The following is a 12,695-nucleotide window of genomic DNA, read 5'->3' on the forward strand; positions in this document are numbered from 1 at the left end:
TACTAGAACTAAAAGGGGAAGTAGACACAATAAAGAAAACCCAAAGCGAGGCAACGCTGGAGATAGAAACCCTAGGAAAGAGATCTGGAACCATAGATGCGAGCATCAGCAACAGAATACAAGAAATGGAAGAGAGAATCTCAGGTGCAGAAGATTCCATAGAGAACATCGACACAACAGTCAAAGAAAATACAAAATGCAAAAGGATCCTAACTCAAAACATCCAGGTAATCCAGGACACAATGAGAAGACCAAACCTACGGATAATAGGAATTGATGAGAATGAAGATTTTCAACTTAAAGGGCCAGCTAATATCTTCAACAAAATAATAGAAGAAAACTTCCCAAACATAAAAAAAGAGATGCCCATGATCATACAAGAAGCATACAGAACTCCAAATAGACTGGACCAGAAAAGAAATTCCTCCCGACACATAATAATCAGAACAACAAATGCACTAAATAAAGATAGAATATTAAAAGCAGTAAGGGAGAAAGGTCAAGTAACATATAAAGGAAGGCCTATCAGAATTACACCAGACTTTTCACCAGAGACTATGAAAGCCAGAAGAGCCTGGACAGATGTTATACAGACACTAAGAGAACACAAATGCCAGCCCAGGCTACTATACCCGGCCAAACTCTCAATTACCATAGATGGAGAAACCAAAGTATTCCACGACAAAACCAAGTTCACACAATATCTTTCCACGAATCCAGCCCTTCAAAGGATAATAACAGAAAAGAAGCAATACAAGGACGGAAATCACGCCCTAGAACAACCAAGAAAGTAATCATTCAACAAACCAAAAAGAAGACAGCCACAAGAACAGAATGCCAACTCTAACAACAAAAATAAAAGGGAGCAACAATTACTTTTCCTTAATATCTCTTAATATCAATGGACTCAATTCCCCAATAAAAAGACATAGACTAACAGACTGGCTACACAAACAGGACCCAACATTCTGCTGCTTACAGGAAACCCATCTCAGGGAAAAAGACAGACACTACCTCAGAGTGAAAGGCTGGAAAACAATTTCCCAAGCAAATGGACTGAAGAAACAAGCTGGAGTAGCCATTTTAATATCGGATAAAATCGACTTCCAACCCAAAGTTATCAAAAAAGACAAGGAGGGACACTTCATACTCATCAAAGGTAAAATCCTCCAAGAGGAACTCTCAATTCTGAATATCTACGCACCAAATGCAAGGGCAGCCACATTCATTAGAGACACTTTAGTAAAGCTCAAAGCATACATTGCACCTCACACAATAATAGTGGGAGACTTCAACACACCACTTTCTTCAAAGGACAGATCGTGGAAACAGAAACTAAACAGGGACACAGTGAAACTAACAGAAGTTATGAAACAAATGGACCTGACAGATATCTACAGAACATTTTATCCTAAAACAAAAGGATATACCTTCTTCTCAGCACCTCACGGGACCTTCTCCAAAATTGACCATATAATTGGTCACAAAACAGGCCTCAATAGATACAAAAATATTGAAATTGTCCCATGTATCCTATCAGACCACCATGGCCTAAGACTGATCTTCAATAACAACATAAATAATGGAAAGCCAACATTCACGTGGAAACTGAATAACACTCTTCTCAATGATACCTTGGTCAAGGAAGGAATAAAGAAAGAAATTAAAGACTTTTTAGAGTTTAATGAAAATGAAGCCACAACGTACCCAAACCTATGGGACACAATGAAAGCATTTCTAAGAGGGAAACTCATAGCGCTGAGTGCCTCCAAGAAGAAACGGGAGACAGCACATACTAGCAGCTTGACAACACATCTAAAAGCCCTAGAAAAAAAGGAAGCAAATTCACCCAAGAGGAGTAGACGGCAGGAAATAATCAAACTCAGGGGTGAAATCAACCAAGTGGAAACAAGAAGAACTATTCAAAGAATTAACCAAACGAGGAGTTGGTTCTTTGAGAAAATCAACAAGATAGATAAACCCTTAGCTAGACTCACTAAAGGGCACAGGGACAAAATCCTAATTAACAAAATCAGAAATGAAAAGGGAGACATAACAACAGATCCTGAAGAAATCCAAAACACCATCAGATCCTTCTACAAAAGGCTATACTCAACAAAACTGGAAAACCTGGACGAAATGGACAAATTTCTGGACAGATACCAGGTACCAAAGTTGAATCAGGATCAAGTTGACCATCTAAACAGTCCCATATCACCTAAAGAAATAGAAGCAGTTATTAATAGTCTCCCAACCAAAAAAAGCCCAGGACCAGATGGGTTTAGTGCAGAGTTCTATCAGACCTTCAAAGAAGATCTAATTCCAATTCTGCACAAACTATTTCACAAAATAGAAGTAGAAGGTACTCTACCCAACTCATTTTATGAAGCCACTATTACTCTGATACCTAAACCACAGAAAGATCCAACAAAGATAGAGAACTTCAGACCAATTTCTCTTATGAATATCGATGCAAAAATCCTCAATAAAATTCTCGCTAACCGAATCCAAGAACACATTAAAGCAATCATCCATCCTGACCAAGTAGGTTTTATTCCAGGGATGCAGGGATGGTTTAATATACGAAAATCCATCAATGTAATCCATTATATAAACAAACTCAAAGACAAAAACCACATGATCATCTCGTTAGATGCAGAAAAAGCATTTGACAAGATCCAACACCCATTCATGATAAAAGTTTTGGAAAGATCAGGAATTCAAGGCCCATACCTAAACATGATAAAAGCAATCTACAGCAAACCAGTAGCCAACATCAAAGTAAATGGAGAGAAGCTGGAAGCAATCCCACTAAAATCAGGGACTAGACAAGGCTGCCCACTTTCTCCCTACCTTTTCAACATAGTACTTGAAGTATTAGCCAGAGCAATTCGACAACAAAAGGAGATCAAGGGGATACAAATTGGAAAAGAGGAAGTCAAAATATCACTTTTTGCAGATGATATGATAGTATATATAAGTGACCCTAAAAATTCTACCAGAGAACTCCTAAACCTGATAAACAGCTTCGGTGAAGTAGCTGGATATAAAATAAACTGAAACAAGTCAATGGCCTTTCTCTATACAAAGAATAAACAGGCTGAGAAAGAAATTAGGGAAACAACACCCTTCTCAATAGTCACAAATAATATAAAATATCTTGGCGTGACTCTAACTAAGGAAGTGAAAGATCTGTATGATAAAAACTTCAAATCTCTGAAGAAAGAAATTAAGGAAGATCTCAGAAGATGGAAAGATCTCCCATGCTCATGGATTGGCAGGATCAACATTGTAAAAATGGCTATCTTGCCAAAAGCAATCTACAGATTCAATGCAATCCCCATCAAAATTCCAACTCAATTCTTCAACGAATTGGAAGGAGCAATTTGCAAATTTGTCTGGAATAACAAAAAACCTAGGATAGCAAAAAGTCTTCTCAAGGATAAAAGAACTTCTGGCGGAATCACCATGCCAGACCTAAAGCTTTACTACAGAGCAATTGTGATAAAAACTGCATGGTACTGGTATAGAGACAGACAAGTAGACCAATGGAATAGAATTGAAGATCCAGAAATGAACCCACACACCTATGGTCACTTGATCTTCGACAAGGGAGCTAAAACCATCCAGTGGAAGAAAGACAACATTTTCAACAATTGGTGCTGGCACAACTGGTTGTTATCGTGTAGAAGAATGCGAATCGATCCATACTTATCTCCTTGTACTAAGGTCAAATCTAAGTGGATCAAGGAACTTCACATAAAACCAGAGACACTGAAACTTATAGAGGAGAAAGTGGGGAAAAGCCTTGAAGATATGGGCACAGGGGAAAAATTCCTGAACAGAACAGCAATGGCTTGTGCTGTAAGATCGAGAATCGACAAATGGGACCTAATGAAACTCCAAAGTTTCTGCAAGGCAAAAGACACCGTCAATAAGACAAAAAGACCACCAACAGATTGGGAAAGGATCTTTACCTATCCTAAATCAGATAGGGGACTAATATCCAACATATATAAAGAACTCAAGAAGGTGGACTTCAGAAAATCAAATAACCCCATTAAAAAATGGGGCTCAGAACTGAACAAAGAACTCTCACCTGAGGAATACCGAATGGCAGAGAAGCACTTGAAAAAATGTTCAACATCCTTAATCATCAGGGAAATGCAAATCAAAACAACCCTGAGATTCCACCTCACACCAGTCAGAATGGCTAAGATCAAAAATTCAGGTGACAGCAGATGCTGGCGAGGATGTGGAGAAAGAGGAACACTCCTCCATTGTTGGTGGGAGTGCAGGCTTGTACAACCACTCTGGAAATCAGTCTGGCGGTTCCTCAGAAAACTGGACATAGTACTACCGGAGGATCCAGCAATACCTCTCCTGGGCATATATCCAGAAGATGCCCCAACAGGTAAGAAGGACACATGCTCCACTATGTTCATAGCAGCCTTATTTATAATAGCCAGAAGCTGGAAAGAACCTAGATGCCCCTCAACAGAGGAATGGATACAGAAAATGTGGTACATCTACACAATGGAGTACTACTCAGCTATTAAAAAGAATGAATTTATGAAATTCCTAGCCAAATGGATGGACCTGGAGGGCATCATCCTGAGTGAGGTAACACATTCACAAAGAAACTCACACAATATGTATTCACTGATAAGTGGATATTAGCCCCAAACCTAGGATACCCAAGATATAAGATATAATTTGCTAAACACATGAAACTCAAGGAGAATGAAGACTGAAGTGTGGACACTATGCCCCTCCTTAGATTTGGGAACAAAACACCCATGGAAGGAGTTACAGAGACGGAGTTTGGAGCTGAGATGAAAGGATGGACCATGTAGAGACTGCCATAGCCAGGGATCCACCCCATAATCAGCATCCAAACGCTGACACCATTGCATACACTAGCAAGATTTTATTGAAAGGACGCAGATGTAGCTGTCTCTTGTGAGACTATGCCGGGGCCCAGCAAACACAGAAGTGGATGCTCACAGTCAGCTAATGGATGGATCATAGGGCTCCCAATGGAGGAGCTAGAGAAAGTAGCCAAGGAGCTAAAGGGATCTGCAACCCTATAGGTGGAACAACATTATGAGCTAACCAGTACCCCGGAGCTCTTGACTCTAGCTGCATATATATCAAAAGATGGCCTAGTCGGCCATCACTGGAAAGAGAGGCCCATTGGACTTGCAAACTTTATATGCCCCAGTACAGGGGAATACCAGGGCCAAAAAGGGGGAGTGGGTGGGCAGGGGAGTGGGGGTGGGTGGATATGGGGGACTTTTGGTATAGCATTGGAAATGTAAATGAGTTAAATACCTAATAAAAAATGGAAAAAAAATGCAATCATGAAATTCACATACCACCACCTCATCAAATTAGCCCTAGAGAATTCCAAAACCAGCTCACAGAAGGGTAGATTAGAAAATAATTATAGAGTCATAATTGTATTGATAACTGCTAGACTTAGAATAGGTGCCAAATGCTTTGGCTCTGACAAGTATACTAAGAATTCTTATGACACAGTCTCATTTAATCCCCCAGAAAACCTACAATATACGCACTGTTCCAATCAGGAAGCCAGGCTTAGACTAGTTTGCCCTTTATGCCATATTGGAAACCCTACGTTTGTTGAGTATTAAAGGACTATGATACCACTTGTGTTGTGCTGGCATTAAAGAAACTCTTTGCATTCGTTGAAGGTCAGAGACTTACCCATTTGGTGGCTTCAAACATCTTCAGGTCCAGAGGGTCTCCCTGAATAGTGCCATCAAGGAGAATCAGAGAGTGGCAGCTGGCCATGGCTGCACACAGTGGACCCTGAGGCAAAGCTTTGCCTGAGGCAAAACTGTGGACTGCCTGAAATCTGAGAGAGAGAGAGAGAGAGAAGAGAAAAGGATTCAGCTCTGTCTCCTCATGCCAAAAACAGAGCTTCTTGAGGCCTTTGATTTAATGTGCATTGCTATACTTCCCCTGGTCTCCACAGGACAACAGTATGTTAGCCAGCCTTCCCTTTAGTTCAGGAATACTAGAACAAATGGCTCTGCGGAGGCTACTTCCTGCTCCCTTTCCTACTTTGCCTTAATTCTTCCCAGACTTATTTAATCCACACAGGTGGAAATGACTAGAAGGACCACCCTTTGCTCTGAGGTCTGCTCATACCCCAGTGACTAAGTCATCTCTCTTCCAATTGTGAGCAAACTTCAGGGGTGTTAGATGCACACTGTGTCTCTGCATCCGTCTCCCAAAATATAAGGTGATTGGCCCACAGTAAAGGTTCAGTGAACAATAAGTAAATGAATTAATGGGTTCATTCTTAGAAACTTCACAGGTTATCCTTGGAAGGACCCTGTGCATCCCCTCCCCAACCCTGGCATCTTGGGTCCATATTGCCACCATTTTCTTCCTGCTTTTCCACAGGAAGTGACTTTATCTAAAATAAATGGAAATAGAACTCCAATGTTGTACACAAGTTTTATTTACTAATTGAAAGTAAGTCTTGGAGTTCATCCTTGGCCCCACTAGAGGAAGCCAGCCCCTCCTCAGCCATGTCAGGTAGCACCTGTCACATCATAGAATATTTGAATGACAGTAGTTTCTTCCTATGAAGAGGCAAGAGCTGCAGCTTAGAGCCAATCAGAATCTACTTACCCTCCCTCCTCTTGTGTTAGCATCTTTCAGATTCTGAACTAGCTAAGTAGCCCGGGGCAGGCCTCTAAGCTACTACCCTCCTGCATCCTCAATAGCTAAAGTTACAAGACCCTATTATGCACAGCCTAAAATATCCTTTATGGATATGTATGTCATCTGCATAATTTAAGAACTACAATCACAAATCAGACTTGTTGCATTTGAAAAGAAAAAAAAACACCCCATGTACTAGGGCAGATAAAGTTTGCAATACCGAGAGGCCTCTCTTCCCAATGATGGCCAACTAGGCCATCTTCTATTACATATGCAGCTAGAGACACAAGCTCTGAGGGTACTGGTTAGTTCATATTGTTGTTCCACCTATAGGGTTGCAGACCCCTTCAGCTCCTTGGGTGCTTTCTCTAGCTTCTCCTTTGGGGGCCTGAACGCCAGGGCCAAGAAGTGGGAGTGGGTGGGTAGGGGGGAGGGTATAGGGAACTTTCGGAATAGCATTTGAAATGTAAATAGAGAAAATATCTAATAGAAAGAAAGAAAGAAAGAAAGAAAGAAAGAAAGAAAGAAAGAAAGAAAGAAAGAAAGAAAGGAAGGAAGGAAGGAAGGAAGGAAGGAAGAAAGAAAGAAAGAAAGAAAGAAAGAAATGTAACCCTAATAAAGTCTCGAACCTCCCCCTGCCGAAAAGAAAAGAAAAGAAAAGAAAAGAAAAGAAAAGAAAAGAAAAGAAAAGAAAAGAAAAGAAAGGAAAAGAAAAGAAAAGAAAGGAAAAGAAAAGAAAAGAGGCAACCAAGCTGGGTGGGCAGAGAAGGACTTGTAGGTCAGGAAAGAGTCAAGGACGGAGGTGAATACGATCAATATGAGACTCTCAAAGAATGAATTCAAATATTTAATCACCAAAAGAACTACAATCAGCCTTGTATGCAAGAAATACTTTGTGGCTCAAGTATCAAGGAAATGCCTTCATTTTCAAACAGTACTGTGCGAAGTGTACACTTCCAGTTCTGACCACAGTGGAGGTGACACTGGGGAAGATCAGTAGACTCGGAAGCAAACTCAGATGTGGCCACAAGAGGGCCAGGTTTGCACATCTCTACAGCAGCAAGTTGAAAGCTGCCAACACCACAGGCCACTGCTACCCTTCACCTACACACACACACACACACACACACACACACACACACACACACACACAACCACCCTACTCCTAACCTGGACGCACAATGATGAAAAGATTCCAGCAGGAAGAAAATAAGATTCCCAGAATCAGAGTACTAAGAAAAAAAGAGTACACCAGCTACTGTTTCATAAGCATCCCTCTTCCTGAAAAGCAAGATACAGAGTCAGCGATACACCCTTTCCTACTATGTCACCTTCATGAAGGACAGTGGCCTTGTACTGTCCAGATCTACAACTGACTGACTATAGCAATGTCAAGACTCTGGAAAATAGGCTTAAAGCAAAGTTCATTTCAGGGAGTATGTGTAAACCTGTCCTCACCTCCTCAGTTTGTGGGTGAGGCTTGGGTGAGCTGCAGGCTAATATGCATGTTCAGAGAGACCTGGGAAATTCTAAGAGGAGAAATAAACTGATCAGGCTTCAGCAAGCATTACTTAAGAAAGCCAAAGTCCAACGTGTCCCCATTAGTAGCTCAGAGGGTGAATGTGAGGCTCTGGGAAGAGGAAAGTCACAGATATCCATCACAGTGTGGTTAGTTCAGAGTACTCACCCATTCTGGTCACAGGGTACAACTCCCCAAGGATCCAAGCCTCCCCTCGTTAAGGTGCCTGTCTGAACAGAAGTAAGCTTTTGGATTACATGGAAGATCTGCTCAGGCAGTAAGGAAGGCAAGTACAGTACACTTCACAGAGAAATACACATCAGAAAGGTCTTACCAACATTGTTCCTTTAAGGAAGACCACAATAAAGTGGGCATACATGTTCTAAGAGAGATATTACAACGAATTCAAACATGACATAAATTCATGTGACTTGAATTGGTCACAAACCTCTGTGACGTTTGTGGTAAAAGGAGCAGACTATCTCCTGTCACGCTAGGGGACTGTGCTGCATATCCGATGACAGATGGAAAGAAGAAAGAGGCTTTGGTATGACAGTTAAAAGAACAAGATGGGTGGATCCTTATTTTCATAGTAGGAGATTAAAAAATAAATGTCATCCAAACTGAATAATAGAGTGGAAATTTTACCAACAAAGCACTACGTAGAAGACTAAAGAAATAACCTACCACCTGATTTTTTTTTTAGTTTCATTTCTTTCTTTCTTTCCTTTCTCTCTCTCTCTCTCTCTCTCTCTCTCTCTCTCGGCTAAAAAAAATATGTGATCATTTTCTCAGTGCAGTATTAAAAAAAAAAAAAAAGGAACTCAGGCTAAGTTGAAATACCATCTTGTGTGAGTGGGAAAAAATCCCATAATCCCTTCAACATTGAAACCCTTATCTACAACATGATCATAATCACACAGAGCTGTCTGGAATAATAAATAAAGTAATAGGAAGCAATTTATTTAATGTCGAGCGCACAGTAAGTGCTAACAATGACGAGGAAACAGACTCGAGGCCACTGCTCATTGTTTTGTTCCGGCCTATGTTGCAATTATCTCTTCTGTTCCTGGTTCTGTTTTCGAACTCACAGTATGACATCATAAGTAAACTGTTTTCCTAGTGATGTTGCTCTGGTCATGGTGCACTTCTGACTCTCCTTATTTATAGAGTGCAGTTTCCATGCCCTCAGTGCTCCCAGTTTTTCATGCACTGTTTACTGGCTACAGGTTTTTCACAGAGGAGGATGAAGATGGTTCTTAAAATGGATGACAGTGACAGTCACAGAACAGTGAGGGAGTACTTAAGTGTTAGCACATTGGACACTTCAAATATTTGACATGGCAAATTTTATTTTATATTTACTTCACTCCCCCTCCAAAAAAAAAAAAAAAACACTAATTAAAAGAAACTGAGGGCAACAGAGGCTCCAGTTATTCCCTGTTGCTTGAAGAAACATAAAAACACGTCGATTAGACATTCAAGGTTTACACACACTCTCTTCTAATGTTGGCATCCTGCCGTATATTAGAACCATACTGTCTTGTGCTGTCCTGGGGCCATCATGGCCTTTGCTCTCCTTCTTATGCTGCTGCTGTTTCTATGCAGTCCTCTAACAGGACTTTTAATTCACTTCTGTCCCCTACTCAATGTATGTGACATAAACAAACACACAGAAAAGAACTCAAGTGAGAGACTTATTGGCAGGGGTGGCAAACATCCAGTAGTTAATCTGAAGCAAGCCCTGACCTGAGAACATAGAGTTGAGCGTACGCTCTGTGGCTGTATTGTCAGCAAGAGTCTTATATTAACACATAGTTTAATAAGCATTTTTATTTTTCCTAATTCAATAATTCAATTAATACTTATTAAGCATTGACTCAGTTGCCAGGCAATGGTCTAAGTGTTGGGGATACAGTTGAAAACATTATAAACCACTTAAAGTTCATGAGTGTATGCATGTATTTTGTATGTGTGTGCGTATGTGTGTGTTTCTGTGTGAAGGTTTTGACTGCATGAAACAGAGTATATTTTGATCCATTGTCTTTCATAAACTCTCACAGCTGAAAGGACCCTAAAAGATTCACTGATTCAATTTCTACTCCCTCTTTTCAAAATCCCAGGGTCAGAAAATTCATTTTACAGATCACAAACACACACACGAGAGAGATAAAATAAGGTCAGATGCCTGTAACCTGCCTATTACTTCTGCCTCACTAAAGAGAAGAGTATCTATCCATTCCCATGACAGTGATGAATGGCCTGGGACTGAGGATGAAAGACACATACCTTGTCGAAGCAGACAAGGTTTAACTGTCCACAAACATTGATCCTCTGGGGGCTAATGCAGAATATGCCCTTCTTTTTCAGCCTCCTCTGGGCATAGATGATGCCTGTGGTCAGGGCAGCAGGGAGAGCGGGAGGCACTGCAATGGTAATAACATCCAGGGCTTTCCTTACCACCTCCTCCGGAGGTTCCTGGAAGAGAAAGAGTGTTCAGTCATTAGAATTAAATCAGCAGTGAACAGCTCTGTGTGTGCTACCTCGTTTCATTTGGAGATCTTCGTCTGATAGCTACAAAATGCTACTCTTACGAAACATTTCACTTTTCAAACTAAATATGGAAGTAGCCTAAAGGACGGGGAAGTGTGCAAGAATAGGATCATGCTAGCATTTCAGTAAACAAACTGTTCCCCCACTGTCCCACAAGATCTCATTGCTATCCCAGAAACGAGCAACCAACTGCTCATAGGTGCATCTGGGTGCCTGGAAGTAGGCTTTGGCGTTTTGGCTTGTTCGAAGTTTGTTTGCAAACCACATCCTTGAATAAGGCCAAAATACAGAAATAAGGTCAACATACAGCAATAAAATATGTACAGTAAAATGTGCATGTGTGTGAGTGTGTGTGCGTGTGTGTGTCTGTCTGTCTGTATGTGTGTGTGTAAGAATACAAAGGCAGCTTACCCCACTGAGCACATAGACACACAGAGTATAGACCATGCCAATGGTGGCTGTCCCTACAAGGCAAAGGAGAAACCTGATGGCATCCCTGTAGAGCTTGAAGTTCATGGGCTTCGGGTACAGGATGGATCTCACGAGGTCCCCCTTTGCAGTGTTGAATCCTGAAATAACAAACAGATGTCCCACACTTTCAGGATAACAAACCTTACTGCTGGTAAGCTAAACATCTACATTGCCTTGGTTTTTGCTAGAGCAGTGTTTCTCAACCTGTGGGTCACAATCTCTTTTGGCAAACCTCTGTCTCCAGAAGTCTTGACATTACAATTCTTAACAGTAGCAAAATTACAGTTATAAATTAGCAGTGAAATAACTTTATGGTTGGGAGGTCACCACAACGTGAGGAACTGTATTAAGTGGCCGTAGCATTAGAAAGGTTGAGAACCACCACTCTCAAGAGTCTAAACCTGAATCTTAAACCTAAACACAATGTTAGATAACTAGAACAGTGCATCAGGGTAGACAGGAATAGCATCACCTTCCTCAGAGCCTAGTACTCTCCCTGGCTTTCTTCCCCCTCTACTTCCAGGTTCAGTGCATACCAGAGATGGGAGCCATACTCCGGGCAGAGCACAAGTTACTTTTAAAGACGTGGCTGGTGAATGTGCTCTCACACACATATAGGATCCTTTGCTGGAGTAAAATGAAGAGGCCCGGTAAAAACTGATGCACTCATTTTTCTAATAGCTTTTACTACTACGTTTTTAGTTTCATCCTTCCTACATGGAATGAACTTGGGATTCTGCTCAGAAATGCTGAGTTTCTGGCCCAGCTTTCTCAGGTATTAGCTTATCATTCTGCAACTGTCCACTTGGCTTATGTAGTTTCAGACTCTTTGTGTACACAATGGGGGTGGGGGAGGCAATAAGCATCTTTACTGCTGGCTCAGTCTCCAGAAAGAGTTTATAAACTGCAAAGCACATAAACAGTGGTTATTGCAATATGTGCCGCTATATTTACTGAGATGCACAGGCCACCGTCAATCAGCAAGTCAACATTTAAAATACACAGACTTACATGTATTTGTGGTGCTATCCAATGGTTGATCCTGGCCCAATACATTTAAGGTAATGGGCACACTAAGTGGGCAGGCATCATTACAAACGACCTACCCAGAAGATGCTCACCTGTCTGCAGGACCACGGCTCTTACAGCCCCAGAGCCAGCTGCCTTGGCCTGGATCACCTCCGTACCACAGAAGAGAACATGCCGCCTGGGATCTGCTTCAGACTGCATCTTCCAGGGCACAGAACTAGCTGTCTGGGATAGTGGAGTTTTAGTGACAGGAATGCTTTCTCCTGTAGGAAAAAAAATCAATCTTACTTTGTGGGGTGGAGTGCCTTTCCTGTGCAAATCACTCCTACACTCTCATGTGTCACAGAACATCAGCAGGAACCTACTATGACCGCAAAGCAGCCTAGGCATTGGGAACAAGACAAGCAAAGGTGCTGGTTGTGGA

The 12,695-nt window shown here is 41.3% G+C and overlaps 1 protein-coding gene across 14 annotated transcripts in view; it reads right to left on the reverse strand.

Moving 5' to 3' along the window:
* Window positions 1–12,695, reverse strand: part of Atp13a4 (ATPase type 13A4) — a 155,762-nt gene that overhangs the window by 55,082 nt on the left and 87,985 nt on the right. For 11 of the 14 annotated variants that reach the window (XR_001781812.2, XR_003951779.1, XR_384556.4 and 8 more), the window contains 5 exons: window positions 12,364–12,534; window positions 11,183–11,340; window positions 10,508–10,696; window positions 8,387–8,448; window positions 5,731–5,881 (listed from right to left, as the gene is read on the reverse strand). Coding sequence is in view for 11 of the 14 variants with exons in the window: in XM_017316955.2 (XP_017172444.1) it covers window positions 5,731–5,881; window positions 8,387–8,448; window positions 10,508–10,696; window positions 11,183–11,340; window positions 12,364–12,534 (731 nt within the window). In the remaining 3 variants the exon portion in view is untranslated. Of the gene's footprint in view, window positions 1–5,730; window positions 5,882–8,157; window positions 8,199–8,386; window positions 8,449–10,507; window positions 10,697–11,182; window positions 11,341–12,363; window positions 12,535–12,695 lie in introns of those variants that run through there. The other 3 variants (NM_172613.4, XM_030249073.1, XM_006522055.3) reach the window with 3 other exon arrangements.

Source organism: Mus musculus, chromosome 16 (assembly GCF_000001635.26).
Source record: "Mus musculus strain C57BL/6J chromosome 16, GRCm38.p6 C57BL/6J".
Lineage (NCBI taxonomy): Eukaryota > Metazoa > Chordata > Mammalia > Rodentia > Muridae > Mus > Mus musculus.